The sequence below is a fragment of the Gorilla gorilla genome, chromosome 3 (genome assembly GCF_029281585.2).
Source record: "Gorilla gorilla gorilla isolate KB3781 chromosome 3, NHGRI_mGorGor1-v2.1_pri, whole genome shotgun sequence".
In the NCBI taxonomy this organism is placed as follows: Eukaryota; Metazoa; Chordata; class Mammalia; order Primates; family Hominidae; genus Gorilla; species Gorilla gorilla.
Window position 1 is genome coordinate 118,633,874 of NC_073227.2, and position 25,323 is coordinate 118,659,196.

Genomic DNA, 25,323 nt, shown 5'->3' on the forward strand with positions numbered 1-25,323 from the left:
GCGGCCGGGCAGAGGCGCTCCTCACATCCCAGACGGGGCGGCCGGGCAGAGGCGCTCCCCACATCCCAGACGATGGGCGGCTGGGCAGAGACGCTCCTCACTTCCTAGACGGGATGACGGCCGGGAAGAGGCACTCCTCACTTCCCAGACTGGGTGGCCGGGCAGAGGGGCTCCTCACATCCCAGACGATGGGTGGCCAGGCAGAGATGCTCCTCACTTCCTAGACGGGCTGGCGGCCGGGCAGAGGCTGCAATCTCAGCACTTTGGGAAGCCAAGGCAGGCGGCTGGGAGGTGGAGGTTGTAGCGAGCCGAGATCACGCCACTGCACTCCAGCCTGGGCAACATTGAGCACTGAGTGAGCGAGACTCCGTCTGCAATCCCAGCACCTTGGGAGACCGAGGCGGGCAGATCACTCCTGGTCAGGAGCTGGAGACCAGCCCCGCCAACAGGGCAAAACCCCGTCTCCACCAAAAAATACAAAAACCAGTCAGGCGTGGCGGCGCGCGCCTGCAATCCCAGGCACTCGGCAGGCTAAGGCAGGAGAATCAGGCAGGGAGGTTGCAGTGAGCCGAGATCGCGGCAGTACAGTCCAGCCTCGGCAACAGAGGGAGACCGTGGAAAGCGGGAGACGGAGACAAGGGAGAGGGAGAGACCGTGGAAAGCGGGAGATGGAGACCACGGAGAGGGAGAGGGAGAGGGAGAGAGAGAGGGAGAGGGAGAGAGAGAGGGAGAGGGAGAAGGTAAATACTTTTATAGAAAAATTCAAAACAGTAACTGTGGATGTCAGAGACTTAAGAGTGGCTATGGTTAAAAATCCAATGGAAGTTTATTATCAACAATTGACAAGAAAATTTAGTTATATTTGTGGCATATGACATATTATCTAGAATTCTGACTGATTACATTAGATTTCTGCATTTTATGTAATTTTGGAACATTCATTATCTGTAACATACACATACATGTAACTGAAAGATCTAGTATCACCTACCATTTGACAATGTTTCTTATTCAATTTATCCAATAACCCTAATCACTTAATATCTCTACAAGATGAGAGATACATTCTTTGATGCTCTCTAGGAGCCCAGTGGGGAAATCCCAAAGTTAATTCTAGGTCAAAAAATCTTAATTTAGAATTTTGAGCTTGGGAAAGCCTGCCAAAGATGTCAAAATGTTCAAAACACTTGAACAAAACAGTAGCACAGGTCACTGTGAAATCACTTTTTTATTATTATTATTATTTCATTTTAACCAGAGTAATAATCAAAAGACTTCAAAAGCAATACAGAAAGTTACATGGATTTTAAAAATCTTAACCCTTACAAAGCTCAGTTTCCCCAACCAATCAAAAATCTAATAAAGACCACATGAAGTTATCTTGATAAAATGCAAAGTCTTTGTTTCTTTGGCCAGTTACCAAAAAGATAAAGAGAATTTTTCTGCAGTGTAATTGCTTCTTCTTATGGTAAACCCATGTAGATAGCCTGGAAGTTGAACCTGATGAAAAAGGTACTTCAGGTTAATCAGACAAAGGAGAAGTGTGTCTAAGGTTATGACTCTACACCTTATTATAGAGGAATGTAAACAATAAAATTAGTAACTTGAGCAGGGGAACACGTGGATCTTAGCAGCAGCCTGAGAAATTTCCTGGTTACATGGAATAATTGAGATACATCAGGAAAAGACAAGAGTGCAGAATCAAGTTTTACTAGGAAACATTGCTTTTCTAGTCCTTCAAGACAGAACATTTCAGTTTCAGGTCACAAAAACAGAGTTAGAACTGGAGAAAGAAGGAACTGATGAAAAAGTTAAAGAGAGTCCCAGTTATTGTCCCAGCTAAACAAAAAGATGTATTTTTCAAGAGGAGAAAGGAGGAGAGCAGAAGGCAATGATGCATAACCTGCAAATCATGTGCAGTGAGACACAGCAGAATTTAAACTTCTGAGCTATGAATATGAGAAGCTTTAAGAGGAAAACTATACCTCAAGAAAGAAATTACCATTCTAAATGAAAAAGACAGCATTTCCAACTTGAAACTAGGGAAATTAGATGGAATCTGTTAGAAGATGGCTAAGAGATTTTAGAATTAAAAATCAAAATCTCAGTACTTCCAAGAAAACCTTGTTCTAACACAGGGGACCAAATTTTTAGTTTTGTATCAGTGTATTTTTAGTATCAAAGCTCAATCTTTAGAAAGACTTGTAAATAATTCCCTTCTAATTATAGCCAACTTGATCACACACAATTTCTTTCCTAAATTCATCTTTCTCAAACCTTTCATGAGCTGCATAGACTTTTGACAACATGCTTAGACTTTTTGTTTTGTCCTATATGTCCTCTTTCTTAAATAACACACCATCTTACTTTAGGACGAAAATTTACCACAAGATTCTTTCTCATACAAAATTATTCTCTTTTTCTTTTTAACCTTTCTTACCAAAAATACCATTTCATACCTGTAATTTTTTTAATATCTCTCTTTCCTACTTATTTTACTTATTGGTTCCTTTTCTTATTTCCTTCTTAAATCATATTTTGAAACAACCTTTAACCTCTGAATTAGACAAAATGATTATCTCAATAGCGAATACATTTTTATGCTTTCATCGAAAACACATTTTTGTGTACTTTGTTTACAAAATTATATATATTAGAATTTTAATTCTTAGTAACATTAATTTTTAGTGAAAACATAGGAAGCAAGAAATTTTGAACTGTTCATTGTATATCAGTACTTTTATAGATGAGAATCATTTTGTAATTTCAGAAAATGTTTCCCCATAATTTTTATGTTAAAAATAGACCCAAACATATTTAGTCTTTTAATAAAATTTAAGAAGCTAAGAGCAAACTTACAATTATGTTCAGCAATTTATGTTTTAATGTTTTTTAAGAATCTTAATTGGAAAGACCCAGACATTTAATGAATATCTATTACTTAATTTAACGTAACAGTGGGAATTTAGATGGCCTGAAAAGTTCATGGGTAAACATTTATCCTGCCTACATTTACCTGGTTTATCTTTAACAATTATACGTAGATTACTTATGAAAGTTGAGATACTGGGTAAAACTAGTCATCATTTCAAGTTATTTTTCTTTTAACCATTTATATAGACTGAATATCAGGCATTCACCTAAGTAAGAAACTAAAATATATTGGTATTTTGCCAATAACTCAGAACACACAGCTGTTTTTATTAAACTAAACAGTGTTACATTAGTCTTACCAAAGAATTATACCAACAGAGATTATTCTGTTTTAGGTTGGGTTTATAGTGTTATGGCCTTAAAACATCTAGCAGAGACAAATATAATCCTGTCTGACCAGTAAACTTAGGCAAAAATGTATGCTGATAATTTTGAATACATTTGTATTAAGTTTTAAAACCAGCTTATTTATCAAAGTTTTTTTAAGTCACGTGAACTAAAAGACATTTGGCTTAATTACTATATATTTCATGTAAGCACTCATTTATTTAAGCCAATCTGAATAGAATTCCTTAAGGGATTTCTGGCCAAGTACATCAGATTTTACTATGTAGACATAACATACAACATAAAATATGTGCATGTGCATAAACACACCTAAGCATATATACATACACACAAAAATTTTGGGGTAAAACTGTTTCTATAGCAGTTTAAAAAAACAAAAAAAAACCTCTTTTACCCTTCCCCCACCTTTGACTCAGTTTCACATGAGTTTAGGGTTAAGTATTCAATGTTTACATTTTTAGCTAGGACTGGCTGAATTGTATGAGAAAAACAAAATTTCTAAGTGGCATTGAATTTTTGGTAACAAGTCTGTCTTTTGTTTGCCAGTCTGATTTGCTTGACTAGTCAGCGTAGCAGGGAAATCGTTTAGTGTGTTTTTGGTTTTTTGTTTTTCACCCCCGCATGGCAGAAAAAGGAATTTTTATGCTAGACAGAGATACTTTATATTGTTTCTTTGAGCTCAAGACTTTCAAGTGTTTGATCTGAGATCCTAACTTTTGTGAGCACTATATAGTTCTTTTTCTTTTAGACTATGAATCCTTCAGTTAACTGTTTCTTTACCCTAAGCAATTGTTAGTCAGGCAAACCTAAATTTACATTTCCAAAAGATACTTAAGTCGTTAGTTGTCATCGAGCTGTTATACTTTGTAAAGCTATTAATTTGAAAGTCCTTCAAGACTTTTTTTTTTTTTAATCTTGGCTGGAATTCCATAAGCAGTGAGTTTTATATCAACACCAGTAGGAAAATCAGCAGAATCAAAGTAGGCAAAAAAAAAAAAAAAAAAAAAGAGAGATGGGGAAGGTAGAAGGCTTTACATGTCAGCTTAATATTTGCAGGTTTTTTGTTTTTTTAAAAAGAGAGTTTGAATAATGACCGTTGGAGCTCTGGATTTTCCTCGATATACTTGGTCCATCAGTTAAAAAATGAGAATAGGCCATAAGATGTGTAGCCTGCTGAAGTCCCCTAGAACCTGACATGCCTTAATGTTTGAGAATTCCATTCCTTTTCTTATTAATCTCTCAAAAGTACGGAAAATCCCATAAATTCTGTCAGGGTATGTCAGGACTGTTTTAGGTGCTGGTGACTGTCCTGCTGGCTTTTAATTAATCATTCTGTGTCCAGGCTACAAGGATCAATAATAAGAGTGAGGCCAGTCTGAGGTTGGTCATGCAGTTGCTGGGCAGATGTCCTCACTGAGGTTGTAAGTTTGTGATGGTCTTTGTGGTTTTTGCAGTCTTCTGTGATAGTTTTTGTTATCAGGGATTTATGCGTGAGAACACTCTCTTCATGACCTTTTCTGGCTCTATTAGGGTTGTTTGTTTGTTTGTTTTTAAACACAGGTGACTCCATTTTGATTTGGACAACTTTCAAATTGTATAGAATGTGGAAAATATGAAAAAGTTTTTCTTTATTTTACAAGTTTGAATTATTTCACATAAATGTAGCTTCTTTTTAAAAAAACTTATCTTTGAGTGTTTATCATATTAAATATTCTTTTAAAATGATATTATTAATGACTATATAATGTTCTTTTAGAATGCTAGACCGTAGTGATAGTTGTCTTTTAAGATGATACTGTGAGCCACTTCACTCTTTCCTTTGGCCAAGATTAATGTTGATTTTAAGTGACTTCTTACCTTTTTTTTTTTTTTTTTTTTTAACTTTTCTGTGTACCTTTCTGTTGTTTTGTTTTCCTGGGAAAGTGGAGTAAATTTTATATCATACTTGTATAAAGTAGTATTTCCTTAAATAGATTCCTTGGATTACTCATTTTCTTAGATTCCCTATTAAGAAGTGACTTACTTGATAAACAGTGTATACTCCTATTGGCTCACAGTAAACATTAGCAAATTGACGACTTCAAAAAATCTTGCAGATGCCAAATCTCTTTATCTTTATTTACTTCATATTTTCCCCCAGGGTATCTGACAATAGAATGGAGATAGATCTTTTGCTGAAAATATTTTTTCACTATGTTTTATTGTATCCTCATTCTCTTAGTCTGCAGTAAGAAATCTGTATTTCTTATAGGTAAATATTCATATCTTCAGTAATTCAACTTCTTGGTGAACAATCTAGTTATATACTCTGCTTATACCACAGTCATTAACACATTTCCTCATGGTGTTTACATTCTCAATAAATATATCTTATTTTTTAACCATGTAACTCTTAAATTTTTTAGCAACTGCTTTATGACCTACTTAGTGGTAATTTTAAAGAAAATAGTCAAACTAGCAGATCTCCCTGTTTATTCTAGTGATGATTTCCACACACATAACTTCTCCCACTCCCACATCCTACATTATCCTTGGAATTGAAATGAGTACAAGACTATCAAAATCATTTACTGTAATTTTATAAAATGAGTCTCACAACTTAGTTTTTTAGTGAGATCTCTTTCTGATGGTGAATCACGGTATAAGTGGGTTTTTGTTCTGCTATCTTTCTTTTCATGACTTCATATATCCTTCTTTTAAACTCTTGCATTTCGTGTTCCTTTTGTTTATTTAAGATCCTCAATCAGTTTTCTTCACTGGGGGAAGAAAGTGAAAGAATTCACTTTCTTGTCGTCCGTGAAAGAATTGCCATTTTTTTTTTATTCCCATCCCTGCCACCCGTACTGCAAACACTTTCATTTTCTTTTCGAAACATTAATTTCTCATTTGTCTGGCCCTTACTTTAAGCTACTTATATTCAGCATATTTCTCTTCTGTGTTTTCATTCTGGGTTTTTTTTTGTTTTGTTTTGTTTTGTTTTTGTTTTTTCTTGAGGCAGAGTCTCGCTTTGTTGCCCAGGCTAGAGTGCAGTGGCACGATCTCAGCTCACTGCAAACTCTGCCTCCCAGGTTCAAGCGATTCTTATGCCTCAGCCTCCCGAGTAGCTGGGATTACAGGCATCCACCACCATGCCCAGCTAATTTTTGTATTTTTAGTAGAGATGAGGTTTCACCATGTTGGCCAGGCTTGCCTCGAACTCCTGGCCTCAACTGATCCGCCCACCTTGGCCTCCCAAAGTGCTGGGATTACAGGTGTGAGCCACTGCACCCGTCCTTCAGTCTGTTTCAGCCTGCTTCATTTTGTATATGCAGTTGCTTTTCTCTCATTTAATCACTGCCTCAGTTTAGCTATCCCAAAATACTATACATCTCTTTCTCACTCAGTTGTCTTACTTTAGTTCTTACTCTTGTAAAATGTGTTAAATAACAATATTTTTCACATAATGATTTGGCAAATCAGGTCAAAATATAGTCATCAACATATAACTTCTAAATGACAGTTGTAGTAGGAAGAGCTTTGGAGAAGATATCACAAAAGCTGGTTTCTTATTCCTTTTCCAATGTAATCTTATTATATGGCCTTATTTGTAATATGAAGAACATGACCTATCATCCCTATCTCAGATGACTTTTTAAATGAAGAGATTAATGTGTTTGAAAAAGCTTTGAAATTTTTACAAATGCTCTTAATAAAAAATTAAGACAGTGTTTATGGAAGTCAGATAACATTAAAAAGATTGAATAGCTTTCAGTCAGGTACCTTTTAATGAGGACAGTGTGAGTCTAATGAGTAGGAATTAGCTAAAATGGTAGGGTGAGGGGGGTGGCATTTCAGAGAGGGAACATCATGTGCAGAAAGGAGTTATGAAATAAGATGATTAATATGGATTACTATAAGTAATTTAGTATGGCTAGAGTGTAGGATGTCCATGGAGGAGTATCAAGAGATAGGATTAGGAAATATGGATGTGCTTGAATGTTTAATGAAAAGATGTGGAGGATTGCGTAAAAATTTAAAGGAATGACATAAACTTTGCATTTCCAGAAGTTTATTCTTATACTATTGTAGATGAAAGATGCGGACGGGGCAGGGGAGGCAAACCGGAGTTAGGGAGACTTGAGGAGGCTATTGCATTTAACAAGGGTCTGAACTGAGAACTTGAAGTAATATGAATGTAGAAAGGAAAAAGATAGATGCAAAAGACAATAGTGAAATGGAATCTATGGGACCTATGTTCTGATTAAATGTGGGGGTAGGAAGCTATTTACTAAAAGAGAAAATTTTATAATTATTCTAGGGCTTCTGGCTTAAATGGGTTTCCTACCATTCACTGAGTTAGAGACCAAAATGAATTTAAAGGAAAGAGGGTAAATTTCATTTTGATTTTGTTAAATTTGAGGTATTTAGCATATACCCAAGTGCAAATGCTTTGTTTTCTGTTGCATAAAAGGAGAGAGGACTGGGGATTTGTCTCTTTGGTAAATGAAGCCCTGGGTTTAGATCAGATCACCCAAAGCAGCATAGGGCTAAGTCTCTTTGTTACACCCTATTTTTAAAATCTACCCCTTGAGAAATATACAATTCCCCAGAAACCTTGATATCCATGGCCCCCCTTTGATTCATATTTCTGGTCCTTGTAGTTAATCCCAAGTCTGAGCCTTCACTGAAAACCTGTCTTCTCACAATCTGCCGTAAGGATCCCTAGGCCACTATTTTACCACTTTTTTATTGTTCTCATAACTCTAAGTAAAACTTAAAATGTTTTTTATTACTCTAAAGCTATATTACCAATCTAATCCAAATACACTTTTAACCTAATAGAGTCTTAGTAATAGCAGTCATTATTTTTATTTTTCTAACTTGGAGTTTACTATAAATTGGTCAATTGCTTTTCATTAGTTTATCCTCCTGAAACCTATATGATAATATAACATCATAAATTCAGTTTATTGTAGTAGCATACCTGGAAATTCCCTCTTGGTATTTAACTGTAAAGGCAATTATTTTAATATGTTTACTTGGCAGCTTTGTTTGGAACTTGAGCCTTTCTCAAGCTATAACCTTAAATTATGAGTTCCCTCCCATTCTCCTTACTCCCTCCTTTGTAATACTTTGTATTGACCTTGAGGATTTGTGTGAGTTGTGCTTTAAACTCTGCTCATATGACATTATAGCCTGGCTTCTTGATTTACTCTTCTTCCAAGTTTCTCTGGCCTGATTGCCCAATTTTCCTTTTCTTTCCTATATCTGGCAGTGTCATAACTAAGCTGCCTCCTTACCAGGAGGTCAGGTGGAGTGAGGACATAGGGCTTCAGGGACAGAATGAGTGCTGGAAGAACTTCAAGGGCTATTGTGATGGATATGACTCCTGCCTCAGCTCACACAGACACTATTTTAAAGTAGCAATTGCCCGTCTTATATGGGTCCTCAAAATTCAAAAACTGCCAGTTGCCTATAATTTGTAGGCATTCTCAAACATTTTTATCACTGCACCTAGATGTGAAGGAGGAGAAAGATGTTGAATTGATTCCTGCAAACATTAAAAAGGAGTGTAGTTAAAATGTCAATAGTAGTCTGGCTACAGATAGTGAAGAGTCTACCTTTTTTTTTTAAACAAGACTTCTGATCACAGTGCATGGTTTTTGATTTTTTTTTTTAACAAGTAGCCATTCATTTGGACATGCAGTCATCAACCCCTGACTACTCCTTAGTGCCGTTTTAAAATTGTTTCAAGGGTTTTCACAGATATCTGAGAACATCCTCAGTTCACAGGTCAATATACATTTTGAGATACAGTGTAATGCCAGTGCAAAAAGTATATATGAAATGAAGTTAAAACTTTGTAGTTTATACAAGCTGGAATAGCTATTATTAAAAAGTCAAAAAATAACAGATGGTGGTGAGGTTGCAGAGAAAAGGGAATGCTTATACAATGCTGGTGGGAATGTAAATAGTTCAGCCATTGTGGAAATTAGCTTGGCGATTTTACAAAGAACTTAAAATAGAACTACCATTCTACCCAACAGTTGTATTATTGGGCATGTACCCAAAGGAATAGAAATCATTCTACAAGTTGGAATAGCTGTTATTAAAAAGTCAAAAAATAACAGATGGTGGTGAGGTTGCAGAGAAAAGGGAATGCTTATACACTGCTGGTGGGAATGTAAATAGTTCAGCCATTGTGGAAATTAGCTTGGCCATTTTACAAATAACTTAAAACAGACCTACCATTCTACCCAACAATTGTATTATTGGTCATGTACCCAAAGGAATAGAAATCATTCTACGATAAAGACACACACATCGCAGCACTATTCACAGTAACAAAGACATGGAATCAACTTAAGCCCATCGATGGTATACTGGATAAAGAAAATGTGATTATATATACACCATGGAATACTACATAGTCATAAAAATGAGTGAGATTATGTCCTTTTGCAGCAACATGGATGAAGCTGTAGGTCATTATCCTAAGCAAACTAACACAGAAACAAAAATCAAAGACCACACATTCTCACTTAAGTAGGAGCTGCCAGGCATGGTGGCTCACACCTGTAATCCCAGCACTTGGGGAAGCACTTAAGATAGATCACTTGAGGCAGATCACTTGAGGCCAGTAGTTCAAGACCAGCCTGGCCAACATAGCAAAACCCCATCTCTACTAAAAAATAAAAAAATTAGCTGGGCATTGGGGTGCACACCTGTAATCTCAGCTGCTTGGGAGGCTGAGGCATGAGAATCACTTGAACCCAAGAGGCAGAGGTTGCAGTGAGCTGAGATCACACCACTTCACTCCAGCCTAGTTGAAAGAGCAAGACTCCGTCTCAAAAAAGAAAAAATATATATACACATATATGTATATATGTAAATATATATATAAAAAGTGGGAGCTAAACATTGAGTCCATATGGATACAATGAAGGGAACAGCAGACACTGGGACCTACTTGAGGAGGGAGGGTGGGAGGAAGATGAGTATTGAAAAACTACCTATCGGGTACTATGCTTATTACCTAAGTGACTAAATAATCTTTACACCAAACCCCCATGACATGCAATTTACCTATATAAGAAACCTACCCATGTACCCTAAACCTAAAATAAAAGTTTAAAAAATAAAAAAATACACTTTGTAGTTATTTATTGGACAGTGGTGTTTGAGTGATAAAGTACAAATTTGTTCTTTACTTTCTTATGTCACAGAAAAATGGTAGTTCCGAGACGTTTACATTCTAAACCTATATAGAAATCTACATGCTAGCAGGTAAAAATAATTCCTGTTAGATTTTTCTAAATCGTAAATCAGATTTATGTGAAAAACCAGGTTATGTTTTTCCCTTTTATTTCTTTGACAATAGCAGTGAAAATACTATTTTCAAATTCTGGATTCCTGTTTAGTACAGCTATTCTTCCAGTTCACTGGATTTAATCTGTGGAAAGTGTCATTGGAGTGCAAGAGTTAGCATTGTTTTGTTTTGTTTTCCCCTTGCCCCTGACATTCCACTCTGATATTAAGCCACTCTTTTAGTTACAGTTAAATGAGACATGCATGAGTGATTTGCAGTTAACTGCTCGCCTCCACACATAACAAATGCTTCGGCTTCATATCTAATCATGATTCATGCCTTATGCCAGACTCTTGCTGTCATCCCAGTACCAGCAGATGGTGGGGCTAGACCCCTGGGGCAGTATGACCCAGTGTTCTAAGGTTATATTTCTTCTGGTAGCAATGGTCAGAAAAGGAAAGATTTTAACATGGCAAATTAAGTTTAGTTCTTCATGGCTTTTTGCTTAAAAAAAAAAAAGGATCTTAGGTGTCACATTTTCAGGTGGTTCCATAAAAACTTACTTTTTAGTCCAGTAAAATAAACTGGAGTGTTATCATTCCTTAACTCCAAATCCTGGTAGTCAAGGGGTACAAGGAACAGTGGTTTTTCACTTTCCTCAAACCCATGATTGGAAATACATTTTACATACAGTACATATATACTTACAGGCACATATGCATATGCATATACATAATTCAAACCAAAATTTCAATCATAATGTTTGACCTTACCATGTGCAATATTTTTCTCTTCTTTTTTGTTGTAGTTGTTGTTAATTCTTTTATTTTAACCAGTTTCTAGTCTTCATTCCCCAAGTAGATTTTAGCACTCATAATGGATTGGGACCCACAGTTTGAAAAACTGTATTAAACAATCAGCACTTATTATAAAGAAATATGTTACGTACTTTTTTGTGGACTTTCTCAAATTATAAAAAATGATTTGCCTCCTCTTTACTGATCACATCAGCTGCCATTTAGTTAACAAGAAATTTTTAGGGTTCTCTATTATTTGTATGTATATCCAAGAATCTAAAGGACATAGAGGAGCTACATATAGAAACAAATTTCAATTGAATGTTTTAATGAGCCTTATAACCTCTAGCTTTAAACACATGCCATTTCTCTTCATTGTTCACAAATAATAATTTTATTTCTTTGAGCTTTTCTTTATTTTTAACTTATATTTTAATAGGTCATTCTTTCAGTAACATACATGAAGTGGCTTGTTTTTATAGGCCCATTATTTGTATTTTAACAAAGAAGGAAAGGAAAGAAGTGGGGGCCTCTTGAATTTCTGTATCACCAAATAGAGTTCAGAATACTATGGGTTTTTGCAGTGTACTATTTCTCTTCTTCATTAATGGTGATGTGAATGAGTTGCATGAAAAACATAGGAGTCGTAGGAACCATGTAATCCCTTGACTATCACTTTTCATTCTGTATAAAATGATAGGAGGTGAGTTTTTTGCCTATCTAATTGCCATTTTTTAAAGTTGCTGTGGCATAGGGAACCATAGAGTTTATATAAAGTGATAGCTCTTAGAATTCAGAAGAGATGTAGAAAAAAAGCATTTATATTCTGAACAGACAGGGTTAGAACTAACACTGAGAGTAAGTTTGGTATGCAAATGATATATTCAGAAAGAACTTCTTTATAGTCTGACTGTAAATAAACAAAATATTATATTATCAAGTGTCTTGTGCCGATTAAAACTCAAAATAAAAGCAGCTTGTGGAGCAGAAGGTAATTTTGTATAAAGACATATATTTGAATGTATACCGAAACTAATTTCTATTATGGGTGGGAAAAATTCTTGAATAATTTATTGTAGATAATGGTTGTCAGTGTTAGCATTAAAGATTTTCATTGAAGCTCTTTGTATGTATCTCTTTTAGATACGGAAACAAGTGAAAAAATCCAAGCAAGTGGAATACTTCAGCTGTTTGCAAGTCTGTTGACTCCACAGTCTTCCTGCAAAGCCAAAGTAGCTAACATCATAGCAGAAGTAGCCAAAAATGGTGAGGTTTACCTCAAGAACTTTTCTGCTGGGAACGTCTTCAGTTTTACATCTTACTTGTCAGTATGCTTTATTAATTTATGTTTTAATTTTGTAGATTAGACATTTTTTATTTCTATTTATCTTTTGTTTGACTCTTCATGTAATTGTTTTAAATGGCTATAGTTACAGTCATTCATACCTGTCCCATCTGATAACCCATTCCTTCTCAGTAGAATTATGGGAAAGCTCTGCTGCCCTCAGCTATACCTCTGTTATTTATTACTTTGGGTATAAGATTCTTGAACTTGCCACTGAGTCATTCATCTTTATTGCCATAAGAGATAATATATTTTTAAATATTTATGTTTGTTTGTGTTATACCCACATAAACTCACTGTTCTTTTTTAGTTTTGCCTATTGTTCCGACATTGGCACTTCAACAGTATAGTTGGAATATACGTTCTATTTTCTACACTCACCTTTGTGGAAAACATATATTTCTTAAGTTTCCATGTAAGAATACTCTGGAAAAACAATAATGACAACAAAGTTTAGATTGTGTACTATTTATACACTGAGAGATTCTTTGGATGAATTATATCGTAGCATAAATATTTGCATGTGGTTTTAATTCAGTCAGTTTGAGAAAAACACTGAATTCCTAAAGCAATTTTTAAGCATATGAGAAGGACATACTATATATAATACCTTTAGTTTGCCTCACTTTGTCAGTTTTACATTATTTTTTAGCCTTTTATTGTAGTATGTTTCATATATTATTCTTTAAAGTGAAGGAATTTGCATAATCATCATGGCAGGTGGCTTTGTAAAGTACCAGTATATGTTGGTTTGGGCTGGTAAAACAATGTATTTTTAGGTGTGTTGCCAAAAAGAAAATTGTTTGAAACTGTGTCATTTGTGTAGAGGTTCTCAAAATGCATTTCAAGTTCCAGTTAGATTCTATATTGGTATATCATTTTTTGGTGGTTGTTAGAAAATTGGCCACTTATCACTCTTATATGTCACATCTAAGAAGCAGATCTAGTTTGAAAATGAATTCTTTCCAGACATTGCTTGTTAACCTGGACCACCCCCTATCTGAATTTTCTTAGATACCAAGCATCTTGGCTTTTAAGAACAAGTCTTTTATTTTTAACTTTGTTAGAGTCATAGTATAGATTTCCAGAAATCAAGGTAGAGACTCCACAATTTTTATCTTAAAATCCTTTTTCTTAAGCATTCTTGTAGTATAAAATCTGAAATTTTGGATAACAGATTTTTGTGAAATGGATTGCCATTCCTATATTCTCTTACTTAATAATATTCCTCATAATGCTCTGTCACAATTTCAAGACAACTCTGCTTTGAAGAGTTTCTTACAGTAATACTCTAGTAGATGACAGCTATGTTCTAAAGACATAATAGAATTTTTAATGTTTATACTTTTAATCAGAGGCTGATAAAGGGCATATCACTAACCTCCACTGGTTAAAATAAATAGGATACATTGGTATGGTGTTTATTACTCCATGACCACATTACTTTTTTAAGTGATTGGCTGAGAAAGTGGACCAGAGTCTTGTTGAGTGTTTTTGTTTGTTTGTTTGTTTTTGAGACAGGGTCTTACTGTGTCGCCCAGGCTGAAGTGTAGTGGCAGTATCACGGTTCACTGCAGCCTTGACCTCCCAGGGTCAAGCAATCCTCCTATCTCAGCCTCCTGAGTAGCTGGACCATAGGCATGTGCCACCATGCCTGGCTAATTTTTAAATTATTATTTTTTGTAAAGACAGGGTCTCCCTATGTTGCCCAGGCTTGTCTCGAACTCCTGGATTCAAGGGATCCTCCCACCTCGGCCTCACAAAGGGCTGGGATTACAGGTGTGAGCCACTGATTCTGGCCTTTGAGTGTTCTTTTCAAAAGAAATACGTAACTTCAGAAATGCAACCTGACACAACATAGTACACTGATTGGGCATGTATTTCTTTTTAGAAATTGACGATGAAAAAGATTGTATGAACCAGAGAATATGAGGTTGGAAGTTAATTTGTTCATCTTTACTCTGCTGTGCACAGAGGAGAAATATTAGCATATACTTCTTCCATTCAGATAAACCCCAAATAGGTTTTTGTACATACAAAAAGAATCTTTAAAAATTAACACACCTTTGTGCTGACATTCAAAATTTAGAGGATTTGTAAGAAGTTCCGTGGGCGAGTTTAATGTGGGAGGGTAGCTTTGACCATAAATTATAGTAAAAGATTTTTTAGACCTTTTAAATGTATTATTCCCTTATATAATAGACTTAAGACTGATATGAGGCAAAGGACAAATAAGCAAGATATGACATATCTGTGAATATTTCAGAATTGGGCTCTCAAAGTATTTAATAATAATAGTAATACTTCTTAATGCCAGCTATGATTTTGTGCTCACATAATTTAAGTGTTGTGTACATTATTTCAATCCCATATGAGATAGAGTTATTTTATACAGATAAGAAAACAGGCCGGGCGCGGTGGCTCACGCCTGTAATCCCAGCACTTTGGGAGGCCGAGGCGGGCGGATCACGAGGTCAGGAGATCAAGACCATCCTGGCTAACACGGTGAAACCCCGTCTCTACTAAAAATACAAAAAATTAGCTGGGCGTGGTAGTGGGCGCCTGTAGTCCCAGCTACTAGGGAGGCTGAGGCGGGAGAATGGCGTGAACCCGGGAGGTGGAGCTTGCAGTGAGCCGAGATTGCGCCACTGCACTCCAGCCTGGGCGACAAAGCAAGACTCTGTCTCAAAAAAAAAAAAAAAAAAAAAAAGAAAACATAGAGGCTAAATATCTTACCTGTCATCACACTTAAGTGATAATAGTTGGATTTTATGCACTAGTTTGTTTCTCTCCTTTCATTTCTTTTCAGTAAATGAGAATTTATGATGGCAGTGGAATGTGTAGAGGTGGTCTGAGTACAGGGGTAGCAGCATGTAACCTGAAAGACTGGGCTGGTAACTGATGTGAAAATGTATAAAAACCAGCAAAAGTTGAACTGCTTTATGTCTGTTCCTCTAAAGTAGTTCCCTGCCTTTGACCTGTAGCAGCAACAGACTCACCCGGGAACTTGTTAGATGCAAATTCTTGGATCCACTCACCCAGACTTACTGAATCAGGGACTCAAGAGTGGGCCCAACCATCTGTTTTAACAAGTCCTCTAGGTAATGCTGATGAGTATAAAGCTTGAGAACCACGTTTCAGTATAAAGCAGTACAGAATCAGTACTTTTGATTAACATTATGCTTTTTTGTTCTTCTGTGTACTTTATCATATTGCAAAGTGTTTATCGAAACTTCCGCCTGAGTGCTCTTAACAACAAGAGTGAAAATTTACACCCAAGAGGACCTGGTGAGAGCATTAACCAGAAATACAGAAGTCTCCTGTTCTATTTATTTTAATTTTGCCCTCTATTCCATAACAGGTACATGTAGTACATGTTTATTTTAGTATAAAATGCATGTGTGCCCTAGAAAAATCATTGAATAAAGTTGAGACTCCAGAAAAATGCACTATATTGTCAGGTAGCTTAAAGTATACCTCGAGACCTCAGTGTTGGAAGCTTAACCTCCATCATTTTGTAAGAATGATTGTCAGTACTTTCTTTCTTTTTTTTTTTTTTTTTTGAGAGGGAGTCGCCCAGGCTGGAGTGCAATGGTGCAATCTCAGCTCACTGCAAGCTCCACCTCCCGGGTTCAAGCAATTCTCCTGCCTCAGCCCCCTGAGTAGGTGGAATTACAGGCACGTGCCACCATACCCGGCTAATTTTTTGTATCTTTAGTAGAGACGGGGTTTCACCATGTTAGCCAGGCTGGTCTCGAACTCCTGACCTCATGATCTGCCCACCTTGGTCTCTCAAAGTGCTGGGATTACAGGCGTGAGCCACTGCGCCTGCCCAGTACTTTCTTTAAAAACAAGGGCAGTACAAAGAGTGAGTGAAAAATGTAAATGTCAGTTTGACAACCCGCATATAAAAGTCACTCATTCTTTTATATTCATGCCTCATAGTTTTCCTTGTTTTTCAAAAGAAAAATATAAAAAGCTAAGAGTTAATACAGGGAAGTTATTAGAGAAAATTCAAACATGAATATGTTATGATTTAGTCTAATAAACACTGAGGTGGACTTTACTATTCAGTGTTTTTATTTGGCTTGAAAATTTTGGTTTAAAAGAGTTTTAATAAAATAGTTTCTTCAGGTAGGTAAAAGTGGAGAAAGTAGACATTAGGTTTTTTTAATATTTGAGGATATGTGAGGGGGATATAAATCTCGGTGTATATAAAAAGAAAATAATTTTCATCACAGCCTGTACTTTATGATGCTGCTGAAAAAGAATATGTAATTCAAGTAGGTTTGAGAAAGTAAAAGCAAGAAAGTAAAGCGTTAACACTCTAAATTTGCAAAAGAATAAAAAATAATTGACAATTATTTAATGAATGTATTACTACAGTCAAAGGGAAAAACATTAGTCTTAGGTGAAAATCAACTTTTTATTTTTATTGATATTGAAATAGAGCAGTACCTATTCCTTAAACCTCTGTATTGAATTTCTACATTAACCTATACGTGTTTTGCAAAGAAAAAAAAGTGAATTCTATGTTGTGTAGGCAAATACACATATACAGAAACACTTAATGGCTCCTGCTTTCTACAGCATAATGGCATCCAGTAACGTTGATTTCTATTCACTGTCATTCTGCATGTATCTTGGTTTCAGCCTCTTTCCCTTGCAGTACTGCCCCTTTCCCCGAACCATAATTTTCAGTTCTCCGAGTTCAAATTGCCTAGAGAGAGAATCTGATTTTTTGCCTGTTTCTTTTTAAGTTCATCGCCATTGTTCTTTTTAGGAAATCTTTCAAAGTAGACCATCTTTTAGGCTATTGAGTCAGAATCCAGCCAGCTGTGAAAGATAGCAGGTGTGAATGTAGAGGTATAGGTAGTAGGAACCCCTTTGAAGAAGGATGACTGTCAGCCATTCTGAAGCCTCTCCAACATAATATGTATAACATTTTAAACATATTCTTTTTTATTATTATTATTCTTTAAGTTCTAGGGTACATGTGCACAACGTGCAGGTTTGTTACATATGTACACATGTGCCATGTTGGTGTGCTGCACCCATTAACTCGTCATTTACATTAGGTATATCTCCTAATGCTATCCCTCCCCCATACCCCCACCCCACAACAGGCCCTGGTGTGTGATGTTCCCCTTCCTATGTCCAAGTGTTCTCATTATTCAGTTCCCACCTGTGAGTGAGAACATGCGGTGTTTGGTTTTTTGTCCCTGTGATAGTTTGCTGAGAATGATGGTTTCCACCTTCATCCATGTCCCTACAAAGGACATGAACTCATTCGTTTTTTATGGCTGCATAATATTCCATGGTGTATATGTGCCACATTTTCTTAATCCAGTCTATCATTGATGGGCATTTGGGTTGGTTCCAAGTTTTTGCTATTATGAATAGTGCCACAGTAAACATATGTGTGCATGTGTCTTTATAGCAGCATGATTTATAATCCTTTGGGTATATACCCAGTAATGGGATTGCTGGGTCAAATGGTATTTCTAGTTCTAGATCCTTGAGGAATCGCCACACTGTCTTCCACAATGGTTGAACCAGTTTACAGTCCCACCAACAGTGTAAAAGTGTTCCTATTTCTCCACAGCCTATCCAGCACCTGTTGTTTCCTGACTTTTTAATGATCACCGTTCTAACTGGTGTGAGATTGTATCTCATTGTGGTTTTGATTTGCATTTCTCTGATGGCCAGTGATGATGAGCATTTTTTCATGTGTCTGTTGGCTGCATAAATGTTTTCTTTTGAGAAGTGTCTGTTCATATCCTTCGCCCACTTTTTGATGGGGTTGTTTGTTTCTTTCTTGTAAATTTGTTTGAGTTCTTTGTGGATTCTGGATATTAGCCGTTTGTCAGATGAGTAGATTGCAGAAATTTTCTCCCATTCTGTAGGTTGCCTGTTCACTCTGATGGTAGTTTCTTTTGCTGTGCTGAAGTTCTTTAGTTTAATTAGATCCCATTTGTCACTTTTGGTTTTTGTTACCATTGCTTTTGGTGTTTTAGACATGAAGTCCTTGCCCATGCCTATGTCCTGAATGGTATTGCCTAGGTTTTCTTCTAGGGTTTTTATGGTTTTAGGTCTAACATTGAAGTCTTTAATCCATCTTGAATTAATTTTTGTATAAGGTGTAAGGAAGGGATCCAGTTTCAGTTTTCTACATATGGCTAACCAGTTTTCCCAGCACCATTTGTTAAATAGGGAATCCTTTCCCCATTTCTTGTTTTTGTCAGGTTTGTCAAAGATCAGATGGTTGTAAATGTGTGGTATTATTTCTGAGGCCTCTGTTCTGTTCCATTGGTCTAGCTCTCTGTTTTGGTACCAGTACCATGCTGTTTTGGTTACTGTAGCCTTATAGTATAGTTTGAAGTCAGGTAGTGTGATGCCTCCAGCTTTGTTCTTTTGGCTTAGGATTGACTTGGCAATGCGGGCTCTTTTTTGGTTCCGTATGAACTTTAAGGTAGTTTTTTCCAATTCTGTGAAGAAAGTCATTGGTAGCTTGATGGGGATGGCATTGAATCTATAAATTACTTTGGGCAGTATGGCCATTTTCACAATACTGATTCGTCCTATCCACGAGCATAGAATGTTCTTCCATTTGTTTGTGTCCTCTTTTATTTCGTTGAGCAGTGGTTTGTAATTCTCCTTGAAGAGGTCCTTCACATCCCTTGTAAGTTGGATTCCTAGGTATTTTATTCTCTTTGAAGCAATTGTGAATGGGAGTTCACTCATGATTTGGCTCTCTGTTTGTCTGTTATTGGTGTATAAGAATGCTTATCATTTTTGCACATTTTAAACATATTCTTAAACATCCCTGGTTTTTTTTTTAATATATCTGCCTGAAGCATGATAACTTTAAGTCTTTAAAATTAGCTAGCGAGGCTCGTTTAAAAAAGTAAATTAGCTGAAAAGCAAAAGAGTTTTAGAAGAAATTCTTTTTTACTTTATCCAGAGACTGACAGTGACTGAAAGCTGAGGAATATATTAGCGTTGTTTTATCTTTATTTGTTTTTGAGTAAAAAATGGTTCCAAAGAGTTTTGATTCCACAATTTTTCTATAATTATTTACCCTCTATTATTCCAAGAATACTTGAAGCTATTGACTGTAGAGTCCAAATTTTGAAAGATTGGTATCATATAGGCAAAACATAAAAGAAACACAGTAATTCTTCAATGTTGCCATTGCCTGAATAGCAATAACAAAACAAGCAAAATAATAAGATAAACAAGTTTTATTTATGAATGAGTACAAATCAGACCGTTCCTAAATTTCGTGTTTTAGTAGTCAATGAAATCATCTTACTGTTGGGAACCACGCATAGTTCAGTGAAAAGGATAATGAACATCTGTCTTTAATATGAGTTAGTAGCATGTTAATTTAAGATTTGAAATCTAGTCCAGGCCTGGTGGTTCTCACCTATAATCCTAGCATTTTCGGAGGCCACAGTGGGAGGATCACTTGAGCCTAGAAGTTCGACACCAGCCAGGGCAGCATAGTGAAACTCTGTCTATAAAAAAATAAAAAATTGGCCGGGCGTGGTGGCTCACAGCTGTAATCTCAGCACTTTGGGAGGCCAAGGCAAGTGGATCACGAGGTCAAGAGTTCAAGACCAGCCTGGCCAACATAGTGAATCCCCGTCTCTACTAAAAATACAAAAATTAGCTGGCTGTGGTGGCACTTGCCTGTAGTCCCAGCTACTCGGGAGGCTGAGGCAGGAGAATCATTTGAACCCAGGGGGCAGAGGTTGCAGTGAGCCGAGACTGCACCATTGCACTCCAGCCTGGGTGACAAAGCAAGGCTCCGTCTCAAAAATAAATACATAAATAAAATTATCTAGGCCTGGTGGTACACACCTGTAGTTCCAGCTATTCAGGAGGCTGAGGTCAGGGAGGATCCCTTAAGCTCAGGAGTTCGAGGCTACAGTGAGCCATTATCATGCCATTACATTCCAGTCTGGGTGATAGGGTGACACCTTGTCTCAAGAAGAAAAAGATTTGAAATCTATGAAGGGTCTAAAGTAACCATTAACTAAAGAGGTAGATAAGCAGATTGATGTGTCATCTCCTATAGATGGTCATTGAATTCATGAACATGTACAGCATAATTCATTTTCTTAACATGAGTAGTAGGATACTTAGTACTACTGAGTTTGATAACATCAATGATAAGCTCAAAGGTTAGTTGTTGAGATAGGAAATAATCTGAGTCTTAGAAGTTTACATTACAGGGGATTTTTAGTGGTAGAGTAATAAGTAAGAAAGAGATGATAGGAATTAATTCATTTATTTCAGGACAGAGGAATACCTCTGTGATTTACAGCTATCTTAGGAGGAAAAGAAGTTGTCTCAGAGGTGACAGCTGACCGAATAACCTATATGGTATGCTCTAAGAATTTGAAAATGAAGGGAAAGAGAGGGAGGATTGCTTATGAGGGTACCTGTGGAACAAACCAAGGGGTAGACCATCTTGATAGAGTGAAAAGATAGTGATTTTTTTAGTAGGACAGGTTATAGATGGATAAATTAGTTCTTTGTTAACTAACTTTATTGACCAGAACATCCTTATGGTGGGTTGTGATGTCCAAAAAGGTAATTCAGTTATTGGTTATTGGAGAAATTTCATCAGTTACATACTTCCTTATGTTTTGTAGTGGTCTATCATGAGACACTGAAAAAAAAAAAAATTTATGTCCAATCATGACTGTGGTGGTATCATGGTGAGTTAATACATAAAGAATGGCATACCATAAAAATAAGGAAAAAATGGGTTTGAAATTTAAGAAATCTTAACATTTGACTCTTTAGACCTGTAAATGTATGGGTATAGCAGCAGATATGAGTGAGCCATAAAATGGATTTTAGTAAAGGACAGGAGTGAAGATAAGAAGAGGATGATTCCACCACATCTTACCAATCAAAAAGGACATATTATTTTTTAATGGTTCACTGAAACCTTTATACATATGTATATATTTATATTTATATTTATATTTATAGGCTTTTTTTAGAAAACATAGTGAAAAATTAGGCAATATGATGGCTTAGTTTATAACTGTAGTACTTTAATTATCAGGCTCATAGAAATACATCACCATTGTTTCCATCATCACACATATTGCTTCCAAAGCATATCGTTATTACGAGAAGATAGTGATAAATTAGTTGTGATGTAAGTTAATTAAAATCCCTTTGGTTTATGGTAGAGACTGTCAGCAAACAAAAATATGACCCCACTCAGTTTTGTGTATTTTATGAAGCTTTTAGTAGGGCTGCAACAGGGTACTTTTGTACAGAAATATACTCTTCAGATATTCAGCCACCTTTTCAAGGTGGCTTTTAAATACCACATATTAAAAGTAGGTATTTATTTTATTAGGGGAGATGATTTATGTAAATTGTGAATCGTTAGATTTTTAATTAAATATGTCTCTTATTTTCAGAGTTTATGCGAATTCCATGTGTGGATGCTGGATTGATTTCACCACTGGTGCAGCTGCTAAATAGCAAAGACCAGGAAGTGCTGCTTCAAACGGGCAGGGCTCTAGGAAACATATGTTACGATAGCCGTAAGTGTTGACATCTCAATAATACACATACATTTTTAAGAATTATGATATTCAGACTAATCTGCTTTTGTGTTAGCAGTGACTTTTCTAGGCTAAAACACTAACATGGGCCGGCATGATTCAGCACTGCTTATTTAGCAGAATTTATGGAGATTCAGGTCATTGTATTCTTATCAAAGAAATCATAGGAAATGAAATGTTTTCCTCTGTTATCACAAATGATATTTTCAGAGGAAATTAAGTCAGTTTCTAAGAAATTGGGGCTGTAAGTTTAGAAAAAATACATATGTGCATCTTCTCAATTAGGTTTCATTGAAATATTATCTCTGAATGGGAATGCTTATGGACACAGTTTTTTAAAGTTTCTGCGTCTGTCCAAATACATTTTTAATTATTTGCAGTTCAGTAAAACCAATCATAAAAACCATTCTCTTCTCAAAAGCTAGATTGGCCCATTACATTTGCATTGACTCCGTTCCTATTTGTCATTATATCATTGTCATCCTCACCACATTCTATAATATACTGTTCTACTAGGCAAAAAGAAAGCAAGAACTGGGGTATGGGTATATTGTAACAGCGTTAACAATTTCTACTTCCCCTTTCTACATATAAACAAAATACAGAAAAAAATTTTAAGTATATTTAGCTTAACTAGGCTTATTCTGATTTTCCTTAGAGTTTTATTTGCTGAGCCAAAACACGTATTTTATCATTCACCTGTAATGCCTCCTAGGAATTTAGTTTTATTTCTATAACTAGGATAACTTTTAATGCTTATTTTCCCCATTGAGTGTTTAACTCAGATGAGTTATATTTTGTTATAACACAAAAGATATGGCCCTTTTATAATAGGCAGTCCTTCAAAAAGTGATTTATGCATATAAGCCAGAAAGAAAGGACATAAATATATTCATTTATGATAAAGAAGTAGGAAAAAAGATTGAAACTATAGTTATAACTCATATATAGCAGTAGTGGTAAAGCTAGCCTCATTTATTCTCCTTTTCTTACTTTTTCTGAAATAGGAGCTACAATAGCCATAAGTATTGAAATGTCAGTAATGAATCTGAGGACATAGATGTCTTCATATGAATTTTAACTTCAGTTTTCAGTCCCCAATATAGCCTGTAAATCTGCTTGTCTGCTCCTTCAATCCAGTTCTTTTTATCATAGGGTATTAGCTTTATTTACAAAATTCTGTTGCTTTATGTTTATAATTTTGTGTTTTCATATTTAGGATTTTTATTAAGCACCATAGTTTATAATATCAACTTTCAAGACTGAATCGTTTATTATATATTTATATGATTAATTTTAGCAATATATATTAGACCTCAGCTGAGTAATAGTCAAAGATTAGTGGCATGTACTTGGAGAGTACTGATTATTACTGTTTTTATTCTTACTTTTCTGTGTTTGTTACTGGAATTTAAGGGTACCAAAAGTGTTCTTTAAACCTTGTTCATTTTAGTTGTTCTTGAATTATACATTGTTTGAACATAGAGAATATTACCTGTTTTGAGAACTTTTGTCCTGGAGTTTTTCCTATTAATAAAATAGAAATACACACAGTGATATTTTGTCTCATATTGCTTTGGTTTTTATGGGCATAGAGTAATTTTATTTCCTGTGTATTCTAAAGAACCTTGAAGTTAGGGTAATAAATGTCTAGTTAACAAGATTATTCTTTTGATGAAACTGAAGTCCATTATTATAGTATTTATCATATCTATTTACTTTATCTTATGGGATATACAATATAAAGTTCTGTGGATATCCTTTAAGTTATGAAGTTAATTTTTTTCATTTTATTATGAATATTTATAACCAACTTATCCTCATTTAGTTCAATGGAAGTCATAGCTAAATGATTAAGCATAGTAAATACAGCCCATATTTTTATACTTTTAAACTTTAGTTCAGGAAAATGAAGTTTGAAGTCTTAAAAGTGAATAAATGTAAGAAGTGATTCATTACTTACTATAAATCATGTGATGAAAATGTATGTATTGTGCCATGCTTTCATATGCATATAATTTCCATAGACTGCATGCTTTCTTACCCTTTTATTCAAAATTAAATTCTGTGAACTTCTTTGTGATTTTTCTAGAATGATTGCAGGACAATTACAGTGTTTATACTTGAATTACAAGAATAATATAAAAGCCTTGTAAATGTGATGTTGTGTGGTTGATTTGGGAATTTACTTGAAATGCATTTCTCATTTTATTTTGTGACAACTGGAAATTTTTCCTTTTTAAACAAGTTTTTAGTGGCTTCTATTTTAATTCATCAACCTTCTTCACTCTCCGGAATGTAATGCTTCATTTTTAAAAGGAGTATAGAAAACTACATGATAGCCTTGTGATCAATACAAAGAATCTTTTTCTTTCAAATAAAGTATGTTCTAAAGAGTTCATATATTTGTGTTTTATCTAACTTACCTATGGGGCTATCAGTTGATTTCCATTTTATTAATGTACTCCAAATGAATAATTTTTTTAACATAGGTTTATTCAGGATGATAGTAGGCTTACAGTAGATAGTAAAGTTGATGTAAATAGTAGTATAAAGACTTCACTATTGGATCACTTCTCGGCCTGTTGGCTAAGATCAAGTGTAGAATTCACTATTGGAGATAAAAATTTGAGAAATTCATACATGTTCTATAGATTTTTACTTTGACACATGAAAAGTAAAGCATTTGCTAGCATATTTCAGTTAGCATAGTGTATTTGAAAGGAGGTGAGCTCCAGCTGTAGAAAGAATTACCATAAAATCCGTGGAAATCTTTGGAGAAAAACTAGGTCAGATTTCAGTTTTACCAGCCTTGACAGTGTCCATTTTAGGAACTTTTCCTAATGGAAGAAAACGGCCTTATATAATCCTAACATGAGGTAACAGACTGGCATACCGCTAAATGGGACGGAGTAAAGCTTTGTTGCTGATGAACTTTTTGAATCCCAGTCTCCTTCTTGCATATAGAGATGAAAGAATCACCCACTGGCTGGGAACGTTTTTCATTTAAAA

At 35.5% G+C, this 25,323-nt stretch overlaps 1 protein-coding gene and 1 pseudogene across 11 annotated transcripts in view; both read left to right on the forward strand.

Annotated features, from left to right (window-relative positions):
* The window catches only part of RAP1GDS1 (Rap1 GTPase-GDP dissociation stimulator 1), a 174,951-nt gene that overhangs the window by 63,822 nt on the left and 85,806 nt on the right, over nt 1-25,323 (forward strand). For 10 of the 11 annotated variants that reach the window (XM_019025704.4, XM_019025707.4, XM_019025705.4 and 7 more), the window contains 2 exons: nt 12,511-12,633; nt 22,165-22,290. In XM_019025704.4, the coding sequence (XP_018881249.1) occupies nt 12,511-12,633; nt 22,165-22,290 (249 nt within the window). Of the gene's footprint in view, nt 1-12,510; nt 12,692-22,164; nt 22,291-25,323 lie in introns of all 11 variants that reach the window. The other variant, XM_055384684.2, reaches the window with a different exon arrangement.
* On the forward strand, nt 24,881-25,033 carry LOC115934520 (uncharacterized; annotated as a pseudogene).